At 44.0% G+C, this 18,819-nt stretch overlaps 1 protein-coding gene across 3 annotated transcripts in view; it reads right to left on the reverse strand.

The window, feature by feature from the left end:
- ablim3 (actin binding LIM protein family, member 3) overlaps window positions 1-18,819 on the reverse strand; it is a 42,974-nt gene that overhangs the window by 14,550 nt on the left and 9,605 nt on the right. For all 3 annotated transcript variants that reach the window (XM_070962420.1, XM_070962419.1, XM_070962418.1), the window contains 4 exons: window positions 8,266-8,449; window positions 4,410-4,525; window positions 1,687-1,813; window positions 1,423-1,516 (listed from right to left, as the gene is read on the reverse strand). In XM_070962420.1, the coding sequence (XP_070818521.1) occupies window positions 1,423-1,516; window positions 1,687-1,813; window positions 4,410-4,525; window positions 8,266-8,449 (521 nt within the window). The remainder of the gene's footprint in view (window positions 1-1,422; window positions 1,517-1,686; window positions 1,814-4,409; window positions 4,526-8,265; window positions 8,450-18,819) is intronic.

The raw sequence follows: 18,819 nt of genomic DNA on the forward strand, positions 1-18,819 counted from the left end.
TAATCAATTTTATTTATAAAGCCAGTGGCACAACTTCCAAATTTCCCTAAAGGGGAACATCTGTACGGCCCCCCCATCCTCAGACTCGTTCAGACTCAGATTCAGATAAAGAAAAACTCCCCACAGAAAACATTTAATAGCGGCAAAAATGGAAGAAACCTCAGGAAGAGCAAAAGAGGAGGGATCCCTCTCCCTGGATGGACTGACATGTCCATGCATAGAGAATAGACAGTCAGGATGACAAAATTACAGAATTGGTAGATAAAATCAAATTAAAATCAAGCTGAATTTATATGTTATTCCTATCTTAAATGTATATACTGTATGTTTGGTGAGTTGCTGATCCTGGACTTTCCGTGAATCAAACAAGTTGCTCGCTGCATCATAAAGAAGCACACGATTATGATATCAAAATGTCAGAGAAGAAAAGAGTGAATGTCATGCATGCAAGCACACACAAATGTTCAGAGAGTGAGAGAAAGAGACACAGAGAGAGGGAGACTCACAGATAAAGGCTGACATGTCCCCATGTCTATAAATAGCCCAGAGAGGCTGATAGTCAGGAACAAAGCACTTTACACCAGCCATTCTGACAAGCAAAGGAGCACAGGGACAACAAGGCACTGCGTGTGTGTGTGTTTGTGTGTGTGTGTGAATATTTCTATGCATGCGTCTGACAAAGTTTTACTATGTCTGCTCCCTTTCCTCAGGTCCCAACAGACCAGAGACACCCTCCAGAGACTCCCCAAAACATTTAATTAGCATCTGCACTTTATCACTCTCATTATGTTCATCCCTACCCTCTTCATTATTTTCCCTTCACTTCTTCCTTACACCTGTCCTCTGTCTGCCCCAGCTCCACCTCCTCTGCTCTCCCCTCTCCACTGCTGACTCCTTCTATCACTTTTTAAAACTGCTTCAGCGTGAGATCACGCAACGCACAAATGTGCATTTCTATCACCGCAGGATTTGCTTGCTGCGACTCTCCTCCTTCCATCTTTTCCTTCCACTCTTTACCCTCTGATCTTTTTATAACTCCTTTTTCCTCTCAACGCCTTACACCTTGTTATGATTCAATCTGGCTTTTTTGCCTCCTGTCTGTGTGCTGCTCAACTGCGCGTCTTGAGGAAACAGTGAAGAAGTGGATGTGCACCAATGTTTGACCAGGCTAGCACGCAGCAGCTGAATTTGTTTTGGTTTAGTAAAGGGGGACAAAATTCTTATCACTCCTGTCAATCTTAAGTCGCTCACTCCCTCAAGCACAGCAGGACTTACAGGGAGGATAAAATACAACTGCTCAGTTCTGATAACGCTGATTATACTCAGTCAACTCCCAATTTGGATTTCTGTATTGCTGCAGAATTCCGTGCAGCTAAATCTCCATTAACACCGTCTCGTGTTGAAATCTGCTCCCATTCTCACCTCCAAAACCCTTCCACTGATGTATCGGCTGCAGGTCTCACATTTCACCCCGTACTGGGCGTGGTAATCTGCCTCACAGTATGGCACTCCATCCCTGCAACATAGAGAATAAAACCAAAGCTGCTGTGGTGTGCCAAATGCACAGTTAAGCATATGTGGAAAGTGCAGCATGTGTATTTGTACGTCATTTCTGAGTTAGACATGACAATCAAATGCTTTGAAATGTTGCGTTCCGCTGCGTTTCTTTTCTCTTCACACACTCACTTGCTGATGTACTCTCCTGTGAGGACCATGTTGCAGGTCTGACATCTGAAGCAGCTGACGTGCCACTGCTTCTCCAGCGCCAGGAGAGACTGACCCTGCTTGATCTCGTCTCTACACCCCGCACAGTCTGGAGAAGAATAGTGGGCGAAAGAGACAGAAAGAAGAATTGGAGGAGAGACGGGTGAGAGGGAAGATGCAGACAGAGACGAGAGGAAATGCAGTGGAGAGGGGAAGGAAGAGACAGAGGAAGACAAAGTGAGCTGAGGTGTAATTGTACATTTTAACTACCTTCTGTGCTCCTAAGTGTAGTTTTCTACCCTTGTGGCACAGCCGCCTCCTTAATCAATAGCCACACTAATGTGGGATATTGCAGGGCTGTGAGGCTTGTTCTCTCAACTGTAAGCACTGTTAAACATGATTGAATGCAGGCAGGAAGCAAGTATCACTGAAACAGCCTGAAGGCAAAAACAGTTGCATAAAATTCCCCCTCACATGAGACGTCTGAGTCTCTCTCTCTGTCTAATTCTCTCACACACACAAACACACACTGCACACAAGCAGAATGTACAATCCATTTCCCTCTGAATGACGCCTCAGCAGGCGTTACTGACAACCACTAACAGGCCAAGAAAGACGCAGGACAGCGCAGAGGCCGCCAATGATGCATGGCTGCAGAGTGTCGAAATGCTGAAAAAAAGGTCAACGTGCCATTTGTTTCCATTTGGAAGACAGTTGACTTAGTTTAACCTTTTCCGACCTGGTCTACTACCCCAGACAGAAGCCTGGAGTCTCAAGGGACCACTCCACTCCAACCTGTCAGCCAAGACAAACTGTGTTTTCCAGCAAAAAACACAGCAGTGTATTGAGTCAGGTTTCTGCAGACCAGATAAATCTTAACTGTCATTTGGTGGTGATAGTGCTGAGTATAGGACCAGGGTTTCAGCCCAAGACTGATTTTCTTCTGAGTCATGATACATTTCCCATTTTAGCCACTGATTGAAATAATTTTTATCCATCCATCCATCCATCCATCCATTTTCTATACCGCCTATCCCTTTCGGGGTTGCGAGGGGGGGCTGGAGCCTATCCCAGCTGTCAACGGGCGAGAGGCGGGGTACACCCTGGACCGGTCGCCAGTCGATTGCAGGAAATAATTTTTAGATCATCTTAAAACAATGATGAATGTAACAAAGCCTGTGACGTGGAATCTTTCGGCATGGTTAGATAAAGACTGACACTGACTGATGGCGGACAGAAAACTGCTTCTGCACTTGTTTGTGGCTCTGTGATGTCACAGCAGGTGACTTCATCAGCTGTCAAAAAGCAAAATATGGCATCAATACATCAGTGTAGCAGCAGTAGCTTCCTGCCCTCTGTGATTCATCCTTTAAAGGAACAGTTCAACATTTTGGGAAATGTGTTTACATGCTTTCGTGGTGAGAGTTAGATGAGAAGATAAATTCCACTTTCATACCTGTCCATTCAATATGAAGCTACAGTCAACAGGTGGTTAGCTTAGCTTAGCATAAAGACTTGTAACAGGGAGAGGCAGCTACCCTGGTTTTGTCCACAGGTAACAAAATCTCCCTACCAGCACCTCTAAAGCTCATTAATGGACATATTATATTTCTTTTGTCCGATCCATAAAAAGTGGGCTGATAAGCAGATTTTACTCCCTTTGGACAGAGGCACCAACCATGCATCGCTAAGCGAGCAGCCTGCTGGCGATAGCTTCATGAGAGGCATAAGTGCTCCCTTCTAAGTTGGCAAGAAGGCAAATGAGCGTGTTTCCAAAATGGTAAATTATTGCTTTGAGGAGAGGATGGATTAAAACAGGGAACTAAAACTTTAATTGGGGCTATAAAACTACATTTCTCAGTGTAAAGATTTGGTCTGTGATGCGTAAACAAGCCAACATCCTCTGATAATACTTTCCACCCTGTCATAATGCTTCTTCCTAGCCCTTTCCCCTACAGTAATCATTTTGTACTGGCTACATGTATTTCACTCACAGAGCATATATTTGCATTCTTAAATACCAAAATGACAGAGGAACAGTTTGTAAATCCAGTGCATTACATTTACTGTCTGCACTCTGTGGCCCGTTTCATAGACTGCCTCCTCATAAGACAGAGTGATGAACATGTACCTGGGGAGCCGTTTGGATTTTATTCTCCTGAATGGAGCGATCTGGGGAGGACAGTTTTTCACTGCCTCTCCACCATCTGTTATTACTGCACAGCCAGTGAGCAGCAGCCTGTTGTTTGTATGCCACGCTTAACAAATGATTCACTATCAATCACAATTGCTGTGTTGCTGGATCACAATTTGTCATTTTCCCGCTTTATACTGAAAAGGAGAGGGCTATGCACCTAATGACACACATTAGTTGACTGACTTGCAGTATGCAGACAACTACATCGCACATGTGTGAGAGAGTACAGTATGTGCTCATGCAGGAATATGTGACTGGATGCACAGTGAAAACGCACCACCCTCTATTCTCTGCGTGTTGACAGTAATGAATGAATGATGTGTCTGTTTGCGTTGCATAACTCTCAGCTGGCGGATCAGCACGACAGGTCGGACCACTGATCTGACAGACACTTGATTAGCTAAATGAGCTAAATGGACCTCACAGACACATCGTATTAGACTGGGCGCACTGTAGCGCCTGGTGGCCCTGAACAGAGCGGACAGAGCGAGGCGGACGCTGGACTTACGGCTGGGCCCGTGGATCTTGATCGGTTCATTTGACTTGACGAGTGTGTGAGAGCACTGCTGGCACACGCAGTCCTTTCCACTGAATGTTACTCTGTCTCCGATGGGGAAGGGTTTACTGAGGAGGAAAGAAAAAGACAGAGGGAATTGGACAACGAGGACACAAACAAGCAGATAAAAATGCCTGCAGTGATTCTGTGTGTTTACATTACGTCCAAACATACACATGGAAATAACAAATGGGTGCTGGCAGAAAATGATTGGGTGACAGACAAGCCATAATCCTGCTGACACAAGCTAAATACAGTCTGACATCCTCTATGAACCTGAAAGTACATTTCCAAACAGTTGGGGCGGCGAGTTAATAGCACGTTGATTGTTGCAGGAGCACCTGGCTGCTCTGTGATTAAAGAGGCGATAATGTGACGCTGCCACGGGCTTCTAAAGGGAAAACTGGCTCTCTCAGTGAGAATGAAAACTTATTATGGAGACTGTGTGGAGTGCATACTGATCTTAACTGCCTCTTTCTCTCTCAGTCTGTCCGCCCAGCTCGCTCTTCCCTAGCTGGTGCCACCAGGTCACTGCTCTCATTGCCGCTTTAAAGCTAAGCTAAGATGAAGAAGGGCAAGTGCGCACACATGCAGACAAGCGGAGTACATGACAGCAAGCCAGTGCCTACGAAATCAAATTTGTCATGATGCACTGTTTCACTGCTTTCCTCGTCTATAGCATTTTCATAGAGACGGATTGATTTCTTTAGGATGTGAGAATGAATGGGGAGCTAAAAGGCTTAGGGAAGGCTGTTTAAAAGACATAGACGGCAGTAATCCTTTTACTCCCCCGCCGAGGCCTGGAGCTGGAGCCAAGACCCAGAGGGAGGCTTGAGTCTCCAGCAGAGCTCACAGTCAGCACACAAGAGCGCAGCACATCCATGCACTGCACTCTTGCGGAGGTCGTGAGCCCTCGAAAGTGTGTTTCTAGGGAGCTCGGAGTATTTTACAGCTGGTTCTGTCAGGGAGCTGGCACATACAGTATTCTAGTTTTGCTCCTTTGTGCTGTTATATTATTCAAAGAAGGACAACGTCCATATATAAAAGAGAACAGACAGACAAGTAAGAGGTACAAATGAGCCAGCAGGGATGTTTCACCACACAAATTATTCAACAAAGGCCCTGGTAAACACAGAAAGAGACACAAGTCAATGAAAAATGATAAAGCCTATTATTCATTTAGGCTGCATTTTAATTTCACCCTTCAGTTGGTCCCAAGGTTATCCATCTGTTTGTAAACAATTTGCAATTTCTAATTGAACTGAAAGGCCAAACTGAGCAAAATGCTACACACAGAAAACCAGACAAGACTGCATTTAACATTTTTTGTGTCCACTTCCAAGCATGACAGGCTGTCTTTCATATACACTGTTTAAGCTATAGCTATGTCAGTCTACAGGCTATGCCGTGATGCTGCAGATGAGTGTGTTAGTCAGTGCTTGACCTTGTCTTTACCTGTATGTTGCTCTCACTCCCTCAAGACAGTCTTGCCTTGTCAGCCTTTCTCAGCGCTTTAAAAATTTACTCTGTTTACATATTTAATGCATGTTTCTTTTTCCTTAAAAAAAATGGCTACAGAAGTAAAGCTATTTCTGGCTTTTTACGGTTATGAACTCTGGCTTTGATCACCGCTGCTTTTAAAAAAAAAAACAAAAAAACATCAGCACGGAAAAGTGAAACTCGCAGTCCGCCTTCATTAGAACCGAGAACTGTGATGACAAAGAGAAAAGTGGGACAATGATGAAGACAGAAAGGAGGATGATGTGATGCGGATGATGATTAAGAGCAGGAAGATGATGACAGTAATGATGAGGATGAGGAGACGACAGAGGAGGAGGAGGAGGGGCAAAAATAGAGGAGGTTCAAGAAAAGACTGTGAGCAATGTGACAGAGGGCAGACGGAGCAGGAAAGAAGAGATTCACCCTTCGGCTTCTCGCTGTCTCTTCCAGTTGACTCCACACACACACACACACACACACACACACACACACACACACACACACACATACAGACATCCCTGTCACTGCCAGCACTGCTCCGCTGGCTGTCTCCGGCCAGTTGGTGTCAGTTCAATTCTTTTTGCCCACGGCTGCTGGGTATGGCCGCATTTTTATCGGCCAATGTCAAGCAGATACGGACAACTGACAAACACTACCCTCCTGGAGGAAGGTGAGGAAAGATGGCCGCTATGTAAACATTATAATTCATCAAAACAGGAGGGGGGAAGAGCAAAATAGAGATGGGTTTTGCCACATAGCATGCGTGGAAAGCGAAACAAACAGAGAGGGGCCTTTTTAAGAAGGGCTCATGAAAGAGAAGGAGAGGGGGCATAGAGAGGAAAATGGTGAAATAAAAAGAGGAAAGGAGCCAACAGGGATGCTGACTCTGAGTTTGCTCGAGAGGAGCTTAACATGAACACTGATGGAGGTCAGAGGAGAGATGGCCTACTTTTACTAAATCTAACAGCATGAAACACTGGGTCAGCTCTCTTTTTTGCAATCGTGACTCGACTAAGAAAAGCGACAGCCCGCTCGAGCTTTCCAATCAGATATTTATTGACATTCCAGAGCTGAGATGAGGCTGAATCGTGAGCTCAATCGCTGGCATTGCTAAATGCACTATAAAGAAATGAGTCACCTTTGCATTTGTTATTTTGAAAGATGCAACTTGTGTAGCATCGTTGGAGGAAGGATTGCATGGTCATGCAGAAAACAGTGACTCATGGCAGCGAAAGAGAAAACAGTCAAACATTTCTTACTCAGTAGCTCAGTAGCTTTCAATCATTACTTCTGTGCTTCATCACACTACAGAACTGATAAAGGACAGATGCAGAGGTGAAGTCACAAGTATAGTAAGCACACAGTTACTGCACAATATGTTGCCCGTCAGTAAGTGTGTACTACGTGGAGTGGATAACGTTCTTTATCATATATTGCAATAGCAATGCATATTGTGATATAATAATTTCCGAACACCATCCACATGGAGAGAGAAACTATCTGTTTAGGGGTAAAATAATGAGACTTTTACATTTTAAAGTCGTACTAATTAATATTTTTATATTAATGGTGGAAGAGATGACTGTAAAATAAAAATGGTGTTGCTTGTAGAATTGTAGCCAGTTCCTCTAGGCTCAGCAGTGTTTTCTTAGTATTTTTCAGCTCATTGCTTTGGTTTTACAGGCTCTAACATTACTTTTGAGGCTCATTCTCACTGCTCTCATCAACCCTGTTTCCAGCATAAACCTGCAGCAAACCCACGGTACGCTACCTGCCCAGCACCAAACAGCAGACAGACAAAGTTACAGTAGTGACTAGCTGGTGAACATACTGTAGCAGAGTATTTCACAGCTAGGAGCTTTTTCATCAATTTGGCGGAGACCAAATCAGAGCTAAAAGGAGTGTGAATGTTGCATTTACATTTGCTGGGTGGCCAGAAACATGACTCCACATGTGAAAACATTTTTTTTCAAATTGATAAAGTGGCCAAGTGGCCATTAAAATACACTTATGCGGGCTGACAAATCAAGATGCTTGATCACATAATGATACAATATTCTTACAAAGATCAAATTTACCATAATGCTGTCCTGCTCATGAATTTGTAGCAAAAAGAAGTATTTGCTGCAAATAATTAAAGGATAGCGAATACAGAATGAACAGTTGACTAAAATCACTTGACGGCTGACACATTTATATTATTTCGCTAAATACTCTTAAACCAAATGACTAACAGAAACAAGTTTTAGCAGCTTAAGAGGCTTTTTGTCATGGGTTGGGGGCGTGTGTGATATGTATGCATGTGTACCTGCAGACACTACAGACAAAGCACTTGGGGTGGTACGTGCGTCCCAGAGCGGAGACCACTTCTCCTGTGATGAAGCTGTCACAGCGGTCGCAGCGTGTACCGTACAGACGCTGATAGTCTGCCGTGCAGATGTACTCGCCCTTCTTCTGGAAGAAGCCTGATCGAGCCAGATCACAGTTACACACTGTGGAGAGAACAGGTGAGAGAAAGTGAGAAATCAGGACACTCAAAACACTAAAGCATATGTTAGCGATGGCAGAAATGCTCATTTTGGCTTCCCATCCTAAAAAAAAGAACGTGGTTTACATTTTCTGTCATGTGCCCTTAAATTCAAATGAAACAACATTTGACCTTTTTCAGCCTGAGCTCCTTTCTATCTGTTTATGCGTGCATGTGTGCTTGCTTGTGCTGTGTATGTTTGTCTTCACACACGACTGCCAGTGAAGTTATTCAGCTCTAGACAGTGGTGAGTCCATTTGCTCTGATGGGAATATAATGATATAATCAGTGGAAAAGTCATTTTGTGCTAAACAATGTGAAGAAGGAGACAAAACAACGGGCTGCAAGTTCCCTGCATCATCAGAAAATCTACTATTCATCAAACACCGACAGGGGAGACACTGAAATCGTTTGCTGTGTATGCACAAGGTGAATGCACAGTTTGTGTATGTATGCGTGTGTGTGTGTCTCTATATTGTGTATTCTAAACAGACATTATGCTTTACAGCAGTTTGCCACGTAACTGCGGATTAATTCCAGTGGGTGTAACAATATAGCCAAGAGGTGCTTTCACAGATCAGTGGCCAGGGTGGGTGCTGTCTCTGGTTTCTCCCAGACTACGCGGTTTACCAACAGGAAGAGTTGACAGTTCCCCAGCTGGAAAAATTGCATGGCAGTGATTAAGGTCACATGCTTTGTAAAACAAGTTCTGATTTCCACATGTTTACATATATAAGTGCTCTATTTGAACCACATAGTCTTGAACTCCCTTACTAATTATACAAATACAATTATCAAATAACACAACGACAACCATCATGCACCCGCTGACCAGAATGTGGATGTGGGTTGATATTTTGGGATATTTTGCTTGTGTGTTTGATTGGAAACACAGCTAGCTTGGCTCTGTCAAATGTGCTTTGAACCACAAACTGGGGGAAATTAAACAAATGAGATGTATCGTGTTTATCATTGATTTTCAGAGGTGCTAGTGGGTGGATTTTATTATCTTCACAGAGGACTGAGCGAACTGTCTCCCCCTGCTTCTGTTCAAAAGGTAAGAAAATCCACCTACAGCAGTAGCACCTCTAAAGCTCACTAATTAACACATTACACACAGGGTTTTATGTGCCAGACCATTTCTCAGCTAAGGCCAGTTACAGGCAGCCAGCCAGTGGTAATGCTAAACAAAGCTAACTAGCTGCTAAATATTTACTGTACTGCGGTATCAATCCCCTCATTCAGCTAAGGGTCAAACTATTTAATGCTACTTCCTAACAATAAGACAATACAAGAAAAAATGCATGCCCTACCACCCTTTCTGCACAGCAGAAGATGTTCCAATACAATACTCTGTAACGAAAACAGAAACTCTAAATGATGAAAATATGAATGGACCTCTGGTTTACTTAGAAATAAAGAGCAGATTCTATATATGCAAACACTCAAATCCTCCTGATGGGACTGCAGCTCAGGTGAAATAGGAGATCATGGATTGGAAACAAGATCAGAGGCTTTAAACACCAGCTACTGGTGGAGTGAACAGATGCTCGAGACATTTGAACTAGACAGCAGAGAGATGAATAACCTGAGTACAGTTTGGACTATGAGGACAATACAGCTCAATATCATGCACATTCTTGTACCCGGCAGCAGTGGAGCAAACATTTACCGGAGCACCAAAAACACAGACAACCTGAGGGACGGATCTATTTTTGACCAAAGCTGAGTCCGCATTTCAAGTTTTCTCAATGGCTTTAATCAAATTCTTTACTGAAATTGATAACTGATCTGCCTGTAGTGCACATCCAGCAACAATTCCCCATGAAAGCATATACTGTTTGAACACTGAAGACACACCACTGACCGTTATCATGGCATGAAAAGCTGGAAATATAATCTATGTGGAAATACTGCTAATCATGAGGTAAGCAATATCAGGTCGGACTAATGATTCTGAAAACTGCTTGAACTCGCTGCCAGTATATGAAGGCGGATTGTGCAACAGAAAATAAAGCAGTAAGCATTTTCAACTTAACAAAGCATCATTTTGTTTGTGGTGAAATGAAACACCTTCAATACCAACAACTGGCTGCTACTAAATGGTTTCATCCTGGCCATGCAGCTGAGACTAATGTTCCTGCTACAGGCTAAATTTGGCTCCCTATAGCCACCAGTTTTCACTGTATGCTGGCAGGCTGAGGGTTCACAGAAACACACACACACACACACGCACACACATGCACATAAACCCTTCAAAGGGGCTCATTTAATCTCAAGCTGTTTATGAGTGGAGCGTATTGACTTAATGGCGTAATAAAAGATCAATGGGCCCTCACTTAAAAACAAAACAATCTCGGCTCCCAAGGAGGATGGGAACACATAAATCCATCCCCGATGAGATGGCACCGTGCATATGCAGAGACAGGATGATGAAACGGGACAGTGTGCACGGTGAGATACGATGATGGATCTTTATCATTGCGACAGGTCACTGGCATCGAAGCAGAAGTGCGGCGAGGAAGGCAAAGAGTGAAGACAAGGGGATGCATGAGGAAGACCAGAGCTAAGGTTTAAAATAGCCGGTTTATAAAAATGTGTGTGTGTGTGTGTGCGTGTCTGTGTGCGTGTGCGTGTGCGTGTGTGTGCATGTGCGTGTGCAAACCACATTTCCAGAACCACTGAACAATGGCACAGAGCTTCAAAAACTGTCCCCGCTGCTTTTTAAACCAGACTAACTAAGACTGTTACCAAAAACCCAAATCACAGGCTATCTGATGCCTTCATGGAAAAGGGGAATGGGAGAGTAAATATTTCCACTTCAACTCTTCATGCTGGAAAAAATCAATGTGTTTTGAAATGGTCCATTACATTAATTTAATAAAAGCATTTTCAATCATCTAAAAATTAACTGGAGGAAAATTCACCGCTCCTCTCTTATCCCCCCCCCCTCCTCCCCCCCTTAAAGTGACTTGCTTTTCAATCTGCGCCCAGATTGATTTTCAAATTACTGGAATCTGCTCAATTAGCCTAATGCACTTCATTAGCATATGGACGCCTGACCAAATCACAGCCGGCCGACTGGACCTGCTCAGACCGGATTGGATGGGCTGGCTGGATGGTTCACCTGTTCTGGCTAATCACATTGTTTTCTTCTGACTGGATGATTGGCTGGTTGCATTGCAAAGGACGTCCCCCTTCCTCAGTTGCCATAGGAGACATAAACCTTCCACAGTTGCCCTAGAGACAGCTGGGTCCCCAGTCTGAATGATGTGGTGGTGCTGGTGGCACATTTGGTTTTGTTGTGGTTGAACTGCCGGCTGCAAACACAAAATATCATCCGTGATGATGTTGTAACTTCAAATGGGTTTGAAACCGAAACTGAAACATTACAACCAAGTTTTCACTTAACCGAAAGCTCAAAGCTGATTAAACACACCATCAGGAAATAAATAACTAGACCATGTAAACTCAAGCATATTCACATGTCCTGTATATATGTGAACTGTATTGAGCCATAGATCAGAATTCAAATGATAGTTTTGCCTGTTTTTCAGCCAATTTGAAAATATTGCACTGATTTAGTGTTTGCAGACATCATTGACAGTTTTTACAGATAAAGATAACATTAAAGAGCTTTAGTTAGTTTCAACAATTACAACACCACCATCGTCTTTACTACAACAACAACACATATATTCATAGACTCAAACACATACACCATACGCATTACATTTCAGGAGAATGGCCAAAGAAAACCTCCACTTCATAAAATAAGTAAGCCATCTAAAAACCATCCAGTGGTTTAGCTACCCTGAAAGTGCATTATCATATGTTGGAGAAACATGATTTCACAGGACAGCGATTTGTTTTCCAATTGCGACTACTGGTTGTGTTCCATTCACCAATGTACCTGCGACTGATGAGGATCAGGAATTTGTCTTTGGAATGACTATATTTTGTTGTTGGCAAGTATGATGACAACAAAGCTGAAATGAATTGAACTCCACCCGATAGACCCAAAAGTAAGTGAAACTTTTCGAGTTTTGAAACGCATTCCTCAAACCTCCCTAAAAGCCCTCATATTTTGCAGCCTACATAAGAGGAGGCCTTTTCAAGTTCTCTCATTTTAGCCATAACCATTAAGGAGAAGTTTCAAAAGTATCCCTCCACATGTTGTAGTTGCCAGTGCAGTGGGTGGAGTTGAGTCAGAGCTTGGTGTCTCTGTTGCTGCAGAGACGTGGCTTAGCTTGGCTCAGAGAAGAAAGGCTTTGGTTACAGCCACACAGCCAGCACCACATGGTGTAGACACCCACCCATAAAAACAACAGCCCAAGACAACCTGGGCAGAACCAGTCTGGTTTGTTTCACTGTCCCATGAAAGGCCTTTGGACATGTACACTGTAGCTACTCATGGGAAAGTTCAAAATCATAGTTATGGCGAATTCCTGTGTGAAAAGTTTTGTTTACATGAGAATTATGTGTTATTTTATGGAGATAAAGTCAGAATTATCATCAGTTAGCTTCCTAAAGCAAACACAATCAGCTGCGCAAGACTTAACTACATCAAAGACTTCATTTCATCTATTTGCTCATTTTATGATCTTTCCCTGAATGATGCTCTAATGAGGGGAACTGAGAAATGCTGCATCCCTTCTTCATATTGCTCGTTTTTGGCAATGCAGGAAGTTAGCATCTAGACATCATAAGTCTAGTGATTAGAGGTTAGCATGTAGGCTGGTGTCTGCAGCTGTGGTCATTAGAACTGCACTGATTAGACACCCACAGGGGGTCCGCATGATTGGCTATTTATCTCTAGCCAACAGACGCAATTAAAATTCTCTTCTCAAAGCCAGCCCAGGCCGGAACCCCAAAATAGTCCAGCGCCCCCCTCCTCTTCTCTTTCTCTGTCTTTCCGTTTCAAGACCGCTTCCAAATCTTTCTCATTACGAGACGGCACCTCCATGCAACCTTCCCTTTCTTTCACACTCCCGTCTCTCACGTTCCCCATGCAGTCTCTCTCACTGTGACTCTTCCCTGAGATCATTATGCTACTGTTAGTTCTTCATGAAGTAGATGGACATGCTTTGTACAGCGTGTCAAAGGAGCCCCGCTGCACATTCTAATTGTTTTAGGGCTGCTGTCAGCATTATGTAATTTCTGAGGCTTTTTTCAACATAATAGGGGCAGTATGTAGTGGGGCAGTGACAAGTTTCAGCAGGGGAGGTGCTCACCTATTCACCCCCACATCTGTGCTACCAACCCAAGGCCCAGGCTCCTCTGCCCTCCCCCTGTCCCCTGGATCCGAGCCCTCTGACAGGAGGACACACTTCAAGAGTAAATAACGAGTTTTCTCAAGTTGTGCCAAATCACAGTGTGGGAGAAGAGGCCGCCAGACAGGCAGGAAGAGGAGCGAAACAAAAAAAGTCTACAACCACACTAGCGGCTTTGTGAGGCTGTGCTCAGGCATGGTGCTGTCAGCTAACATTTGCCAATTAGCACTCAGCACAAAGCACAGCTGAGGCTAATGGGAGTGCCTTTATTTTGATCATGAAACAAAGTGTTGACACATTTTGTCCCGACGATGGCTTCAGATGAAAAGTCAGAGGATCACCAAAGTTATTATGATTCATCCTCTGAACATCATGAACATTTCCACTAAAGTTTACAAAAATTCATTCCATAGCTGTTGAGACATTTAACTGTATGCCAAAATATCAACTGCTGGAGGAAAAGTTAAGGGATCAGCAACGTCATCAGGATTTTCATTTGAGAACAGTGAACATCTGTCCAAAGTTTGGTGTCAATCCATCGCATAGATATTTTACTGAGTAAGTGAAAACTTTGAGCTTCTGGTGGCACTAAAGGAAATGACCCACACAGTCCAGTTCATTAATTCATTCAAAATGTCATGGCAGCCCAGTTTGCAGTTCACAAAACTGAACGTGTCAACCTCATGGTGGTGCATGAGGAAAAGTCAGCAGGATTCATCCTCTGGAGATCATGAGCTCCTGTGTGAAACGTAACTGTAATCTATCCAAAACTGTTGAGATATTCTGAGATACATATATTCCGTTTGGATATTCTGAATTAGGGCTTATTCCACATGTACAGTGGCATTTTCCGATGAAGACACAGGGAATATGCCAAATTATCCAGGTCTTAGGAGCACTCTTTGGACATGTATACAGCCCATTTGGAATGTGCATCTCAGTCGGGGTTTTTACTGCAGTTTGCAACACATGATGTCTTGCCTGTTTATGGTCAGTTCTGTTCTCTAGCTAAAAGTTTGCGAAGCTGGGGCACAGATGCATGCACAAAAGAAAAGCCAACATGCTTTTCAGAAGGAAAAACACAAGTACTTGAAAGACTTGGATATCAACAGGTTTTTGGATATGCACAAATACCACAAAGGGAACATTTTCAAGAAGGTGGCTGAACGAATCAAAGCATGTCATTATTAATGCCATTTTGTTAATCGCAGTAAACACGGCTGCATGTAAACAGGAATATTAATTATCAATAGCCACGTAAACAGCTTAATAGGAATGCCTTTTTCTGATTAAGGGCAAAAAAAGTCAATGTTTTGTGCATGTAAACGAAATCAGTGCCTTCCCTGGAGCCATGCTGCTAGTGTGGCTATAAAAAGGAAAAGCAGTAACAGAAAACAGAAGGAGATGTAGTCTTATAAAAGGGCAACAGGAGAGGGAGAAGGAGGGAGAGGGGGACGGAGGCAGCTAAAGGCTAGTGCAGAGAGAAGTCGTGCATGACTGACAGGGTTCTCCTAGCATTTGGCTGCAGCAGTTGATGGAGACAGATGGTTGCCCAGTGGAGTCCCTTCATACCAGCAGACCAGCCCTGCTGCCGAGGCCCTCGGCTTTTGACCCTCTGAGGGCTGATAAGACAAGGGAAAATAGGCGTGAATGGGATCACAGGCACACAGACGTAATCAAACTGCGAGATGCGGGGCCTTGTATTATAACATGCAATAAAAATGCTCTCCAGCTCCAGCTATCAGTACAGATGTACTGGTTTAGTGGGTGTATGTGTGTGTTTGTCTAACCCTGCTGGGTTTGTGGTTTAATGATCTTCTTTATCATTCAGAAATCATTCCTCCACTGAGCCAGACACTTAAGCAGCACCACCTCACCGTGGCACACACACACGCACACAATTTTACACACACTTAAAGACAATAGACAGGGCGTCAGTGTGTGAAAATCCCTCTGGACGGTGACACTTGAGCGAGACAAGCGGAGGACTAATCCCTGTCATCTATCCCAGATCCCGGAGAGGCGTCGGGGAAAAGCGACACCGCCTGCCGTGCTCCCCTCTCTCACCGCCGGAATCTCTCCCTAGCAACCAGGCATTGGCGTGGTGATTGGACCAGCGTGCCAGCGGTTGCTATAGCTACAGGAAGCTCCCCTTCCCTATAACCCCCCCACTTTTTTCTGTGCTGTGTCTCTTTTTCTGTTTCTCCTCATAACCTCTCTTTGTTTTTCTCTTTACTCCTCTTGTTATTTGTCTTTTCCTCTTCCTCCGTCTCCTCCACTATCTCCCTCTCTCTCTCTCTCTCTCTCTCTCTCTCTCTCTCTCTCTCTCTCTCTCTCTCTCTCTCTCTCTCCATCTTTCCCTCGCCATCAGAGAGCAGAATGCCAGTCCAGGACTGTAGGATGATGTTATTAACACAGAGGCTGAGTGATGGGGGCTAGTGGCATCCAAAGGGAGGCTGAACTGACTGTAACAGGTCTGCAGAGAAAAAGACAAAGATGCTGCAATTTTACAAGAGCCCTGGTGAGAATATCGGCTCGAAACTAAGCATTAGCAGAGCAGCCAAGTATTTATCTGACCTGTCTGTGTAAACCTGCTATTCCCCTTAGCGCTGTTTTATGAGAAAAATCAGTTTTGTCTGAGAAAATAAATAACTACTGAGAGCAGCCTGGCAGTTTGTGCGTGAGTGTGTCTGTGTTTGCATCTGTCTCTGTCTGCTTGTGTGTTTCTGTGCTCCTGTGTTTTTTGTTAATATGTGAGTTTGCTGCAAGGGAAACACGCGCCCCTTTTTGCCTCTGCATGTGATTTATGTGTGTGTTAGCTTTGCACTCGCGCCACTGACAGGCCACGCTGTTTCTGTTGGAACCTAAGAGTGCCAATTATGCTTCTGAGGCAGGGTAAATGTGGTCACTATGTCATTAGGCCAGTATGCACGAGTCAGCCCGTCTGCTGGTAATACAACACCACATCATCCATACAGCACAGCCCGCTGCTACACTGAGAAGTGCCACGGGATCCACATAATCCACACACACACATACACCCCCACTGCCTTCTCTATGTCTGGACTTGATGCTTCAATCTGTGAGCTGGCTTCTGTCTTCAGCATTTTCCACAGACTTCTTTCTTGAGCTGATTGCATGGCTGCTTGTTCATGCCATAATCAGCCGCTCTATAATGGGTTCAAATGAGAGGTTAAATGCACATGATTAGTGATCTGTTCTTCTTCTGACTAATGCATGAGAGAGGAATTATGATAATGTGGCATCTAGAAGGTAATGTGGTTGTGTGGGCAAAGACAGAGAGAGGATAAAATGACGGACAGGATGGATGTAAGTATTTCTACATGCTAAACAAAGTGTCTCTGACTGTTTAAGACTGGTATGATGATCTATTCAGTTAGGGCATAGTCAGCCCTTTTGTGGGGAAAGGAGACAAAAATAAAGATAGAAAAGGAAAAGAAGGGGGAAAAATGGGGGAAATTACAAAGGTTTTATGTCATGGTTTTACCGTGGCACTGAGGCACACACAACACTATTGGTCAAGGTCAATAAAACATGGGTACACACGGTGATTGTCTGAGAAGAAATTGTTCAGCAAAGAATGAAATCAAATGTTGAAACACACCCTAGGGTTCATAAACACATCTGACAGATAAGGCAATTGGCTGCTGACAGTGGATTGTCGCGATGGTGTAATACAGTTTAGCCATTAGCCTCCAAATCGCACACCCCGCATGCCAATGTCATCCTGTCCCAAGATGAGAAATTGATTTCATGCTTGGGTGACTGTCATCAGGAAAGAAAGGGAGAAAGCAAGAGAGGGAAACAGAGGGAGAAAAAGAGAGAGAAAAAGCGACACAGCCATGGAAGAGAATATAGAAATTCGATCTTAAATCCTGTTTCTGCACACACAACCATTGAGCCTCGGAAAATATACAGGGGAGCAAATGAAAAGCAGAGGATAGAAACACAGACGACAGAGGATAAACAGAGTTTATGAAGTTCAAAAGAACATGCAACATGTTTATGTGTGAGGGGGCTTTGACTGTGAGGGGCACACTGAACAATAAAAGCTTTAGAAAACTGCTGGCAATGCAGGGGCCCATACAGGACAGATATTATGGGCAGGGATATGGCAGAGTCTGGCCGCACAATAGTGCCCCATTGCCTCATGGGATGTGGAGAGCTCTCTGGAACATGAGAGGGGAGGGCGGTCTGATAGGTGTATTTAACATGATGCTCATAGGTGACAGTTTTTCATTACTGTGCTGCTGCTATGAGTGAGAGGGAAATGTAGGAAGGAGGAAGAGCAAGTGAGAATCACATTGGTGTTACACTCAAGTGATGATGTAATGTTTAGGTGACACAAACAGCAACCCCATCCCCCTTCTTCTTCTCTTTTCTGCTCGCTTCCTGTGTTCACCCCCCTTTTTCTCTGGGGCACAGAATAGCGCCTTACGATTGGTTAATAGCACCATAGAGATGCTGAGAATATCCACCAACCAGTGCCCCTTCACACCGTTACCACAGCAACCCCTCACAACCACAGCGAGCGTGCACACATGTATGGATGTGCACGCTGGTATGCTTGAGTGCATGTGTGTCTATGTGTACTATGTGTTTTCATGTGTGTGACGGCTACACGTAGGGAACATGTAACAACAGCCCTCCAATGAATAGCCTTCAGTGAGTTTATGTACTGTTGAGCAGCAACAGTGTAGTGCAGCTCACACAGCAACACAACTCAGCTTCTTCTCCTCGACAACAGCCACCCAACACCTGATTTATATATAAAAACTGCTTTGAAAGATTGCCCAGCAAAGTGTCCGAAGTAAAATGCCCATCTTAACCGAGTCATTTTCAGCACAGGCTCTGAAAAGTTTTTCTCATAACAAGCAACAGTCAATTTTGCCCTCGAAATGCCATCTAGCTAGCTAATCAAGCTAATGTTAGCTTCATCATTTGGTTGAAGGTGCTGTCTGCGGCTAACGATTTAATGTTTCAAGTTGTTTTGAAACAAGAACTCTGTAAAATTACCTAAAACGTGCACTTGATGGCTACA

Source organism: Chaetodon trifascialis, chromosome 5 (assembly GCF_039877785.1).
Source record: "Chaetodon trifascialis isolate fChaTrf1 chromosome 5, fChaTrf1.hap1, whole genome shotgun sequence".
Lineage (NCBI taxonomy): Eukaryota > Metazoa > Chordata > Actinopteri > Chaetodontiformes > Chaetodontidae > Chaetodon > Chaetodon trifascialis.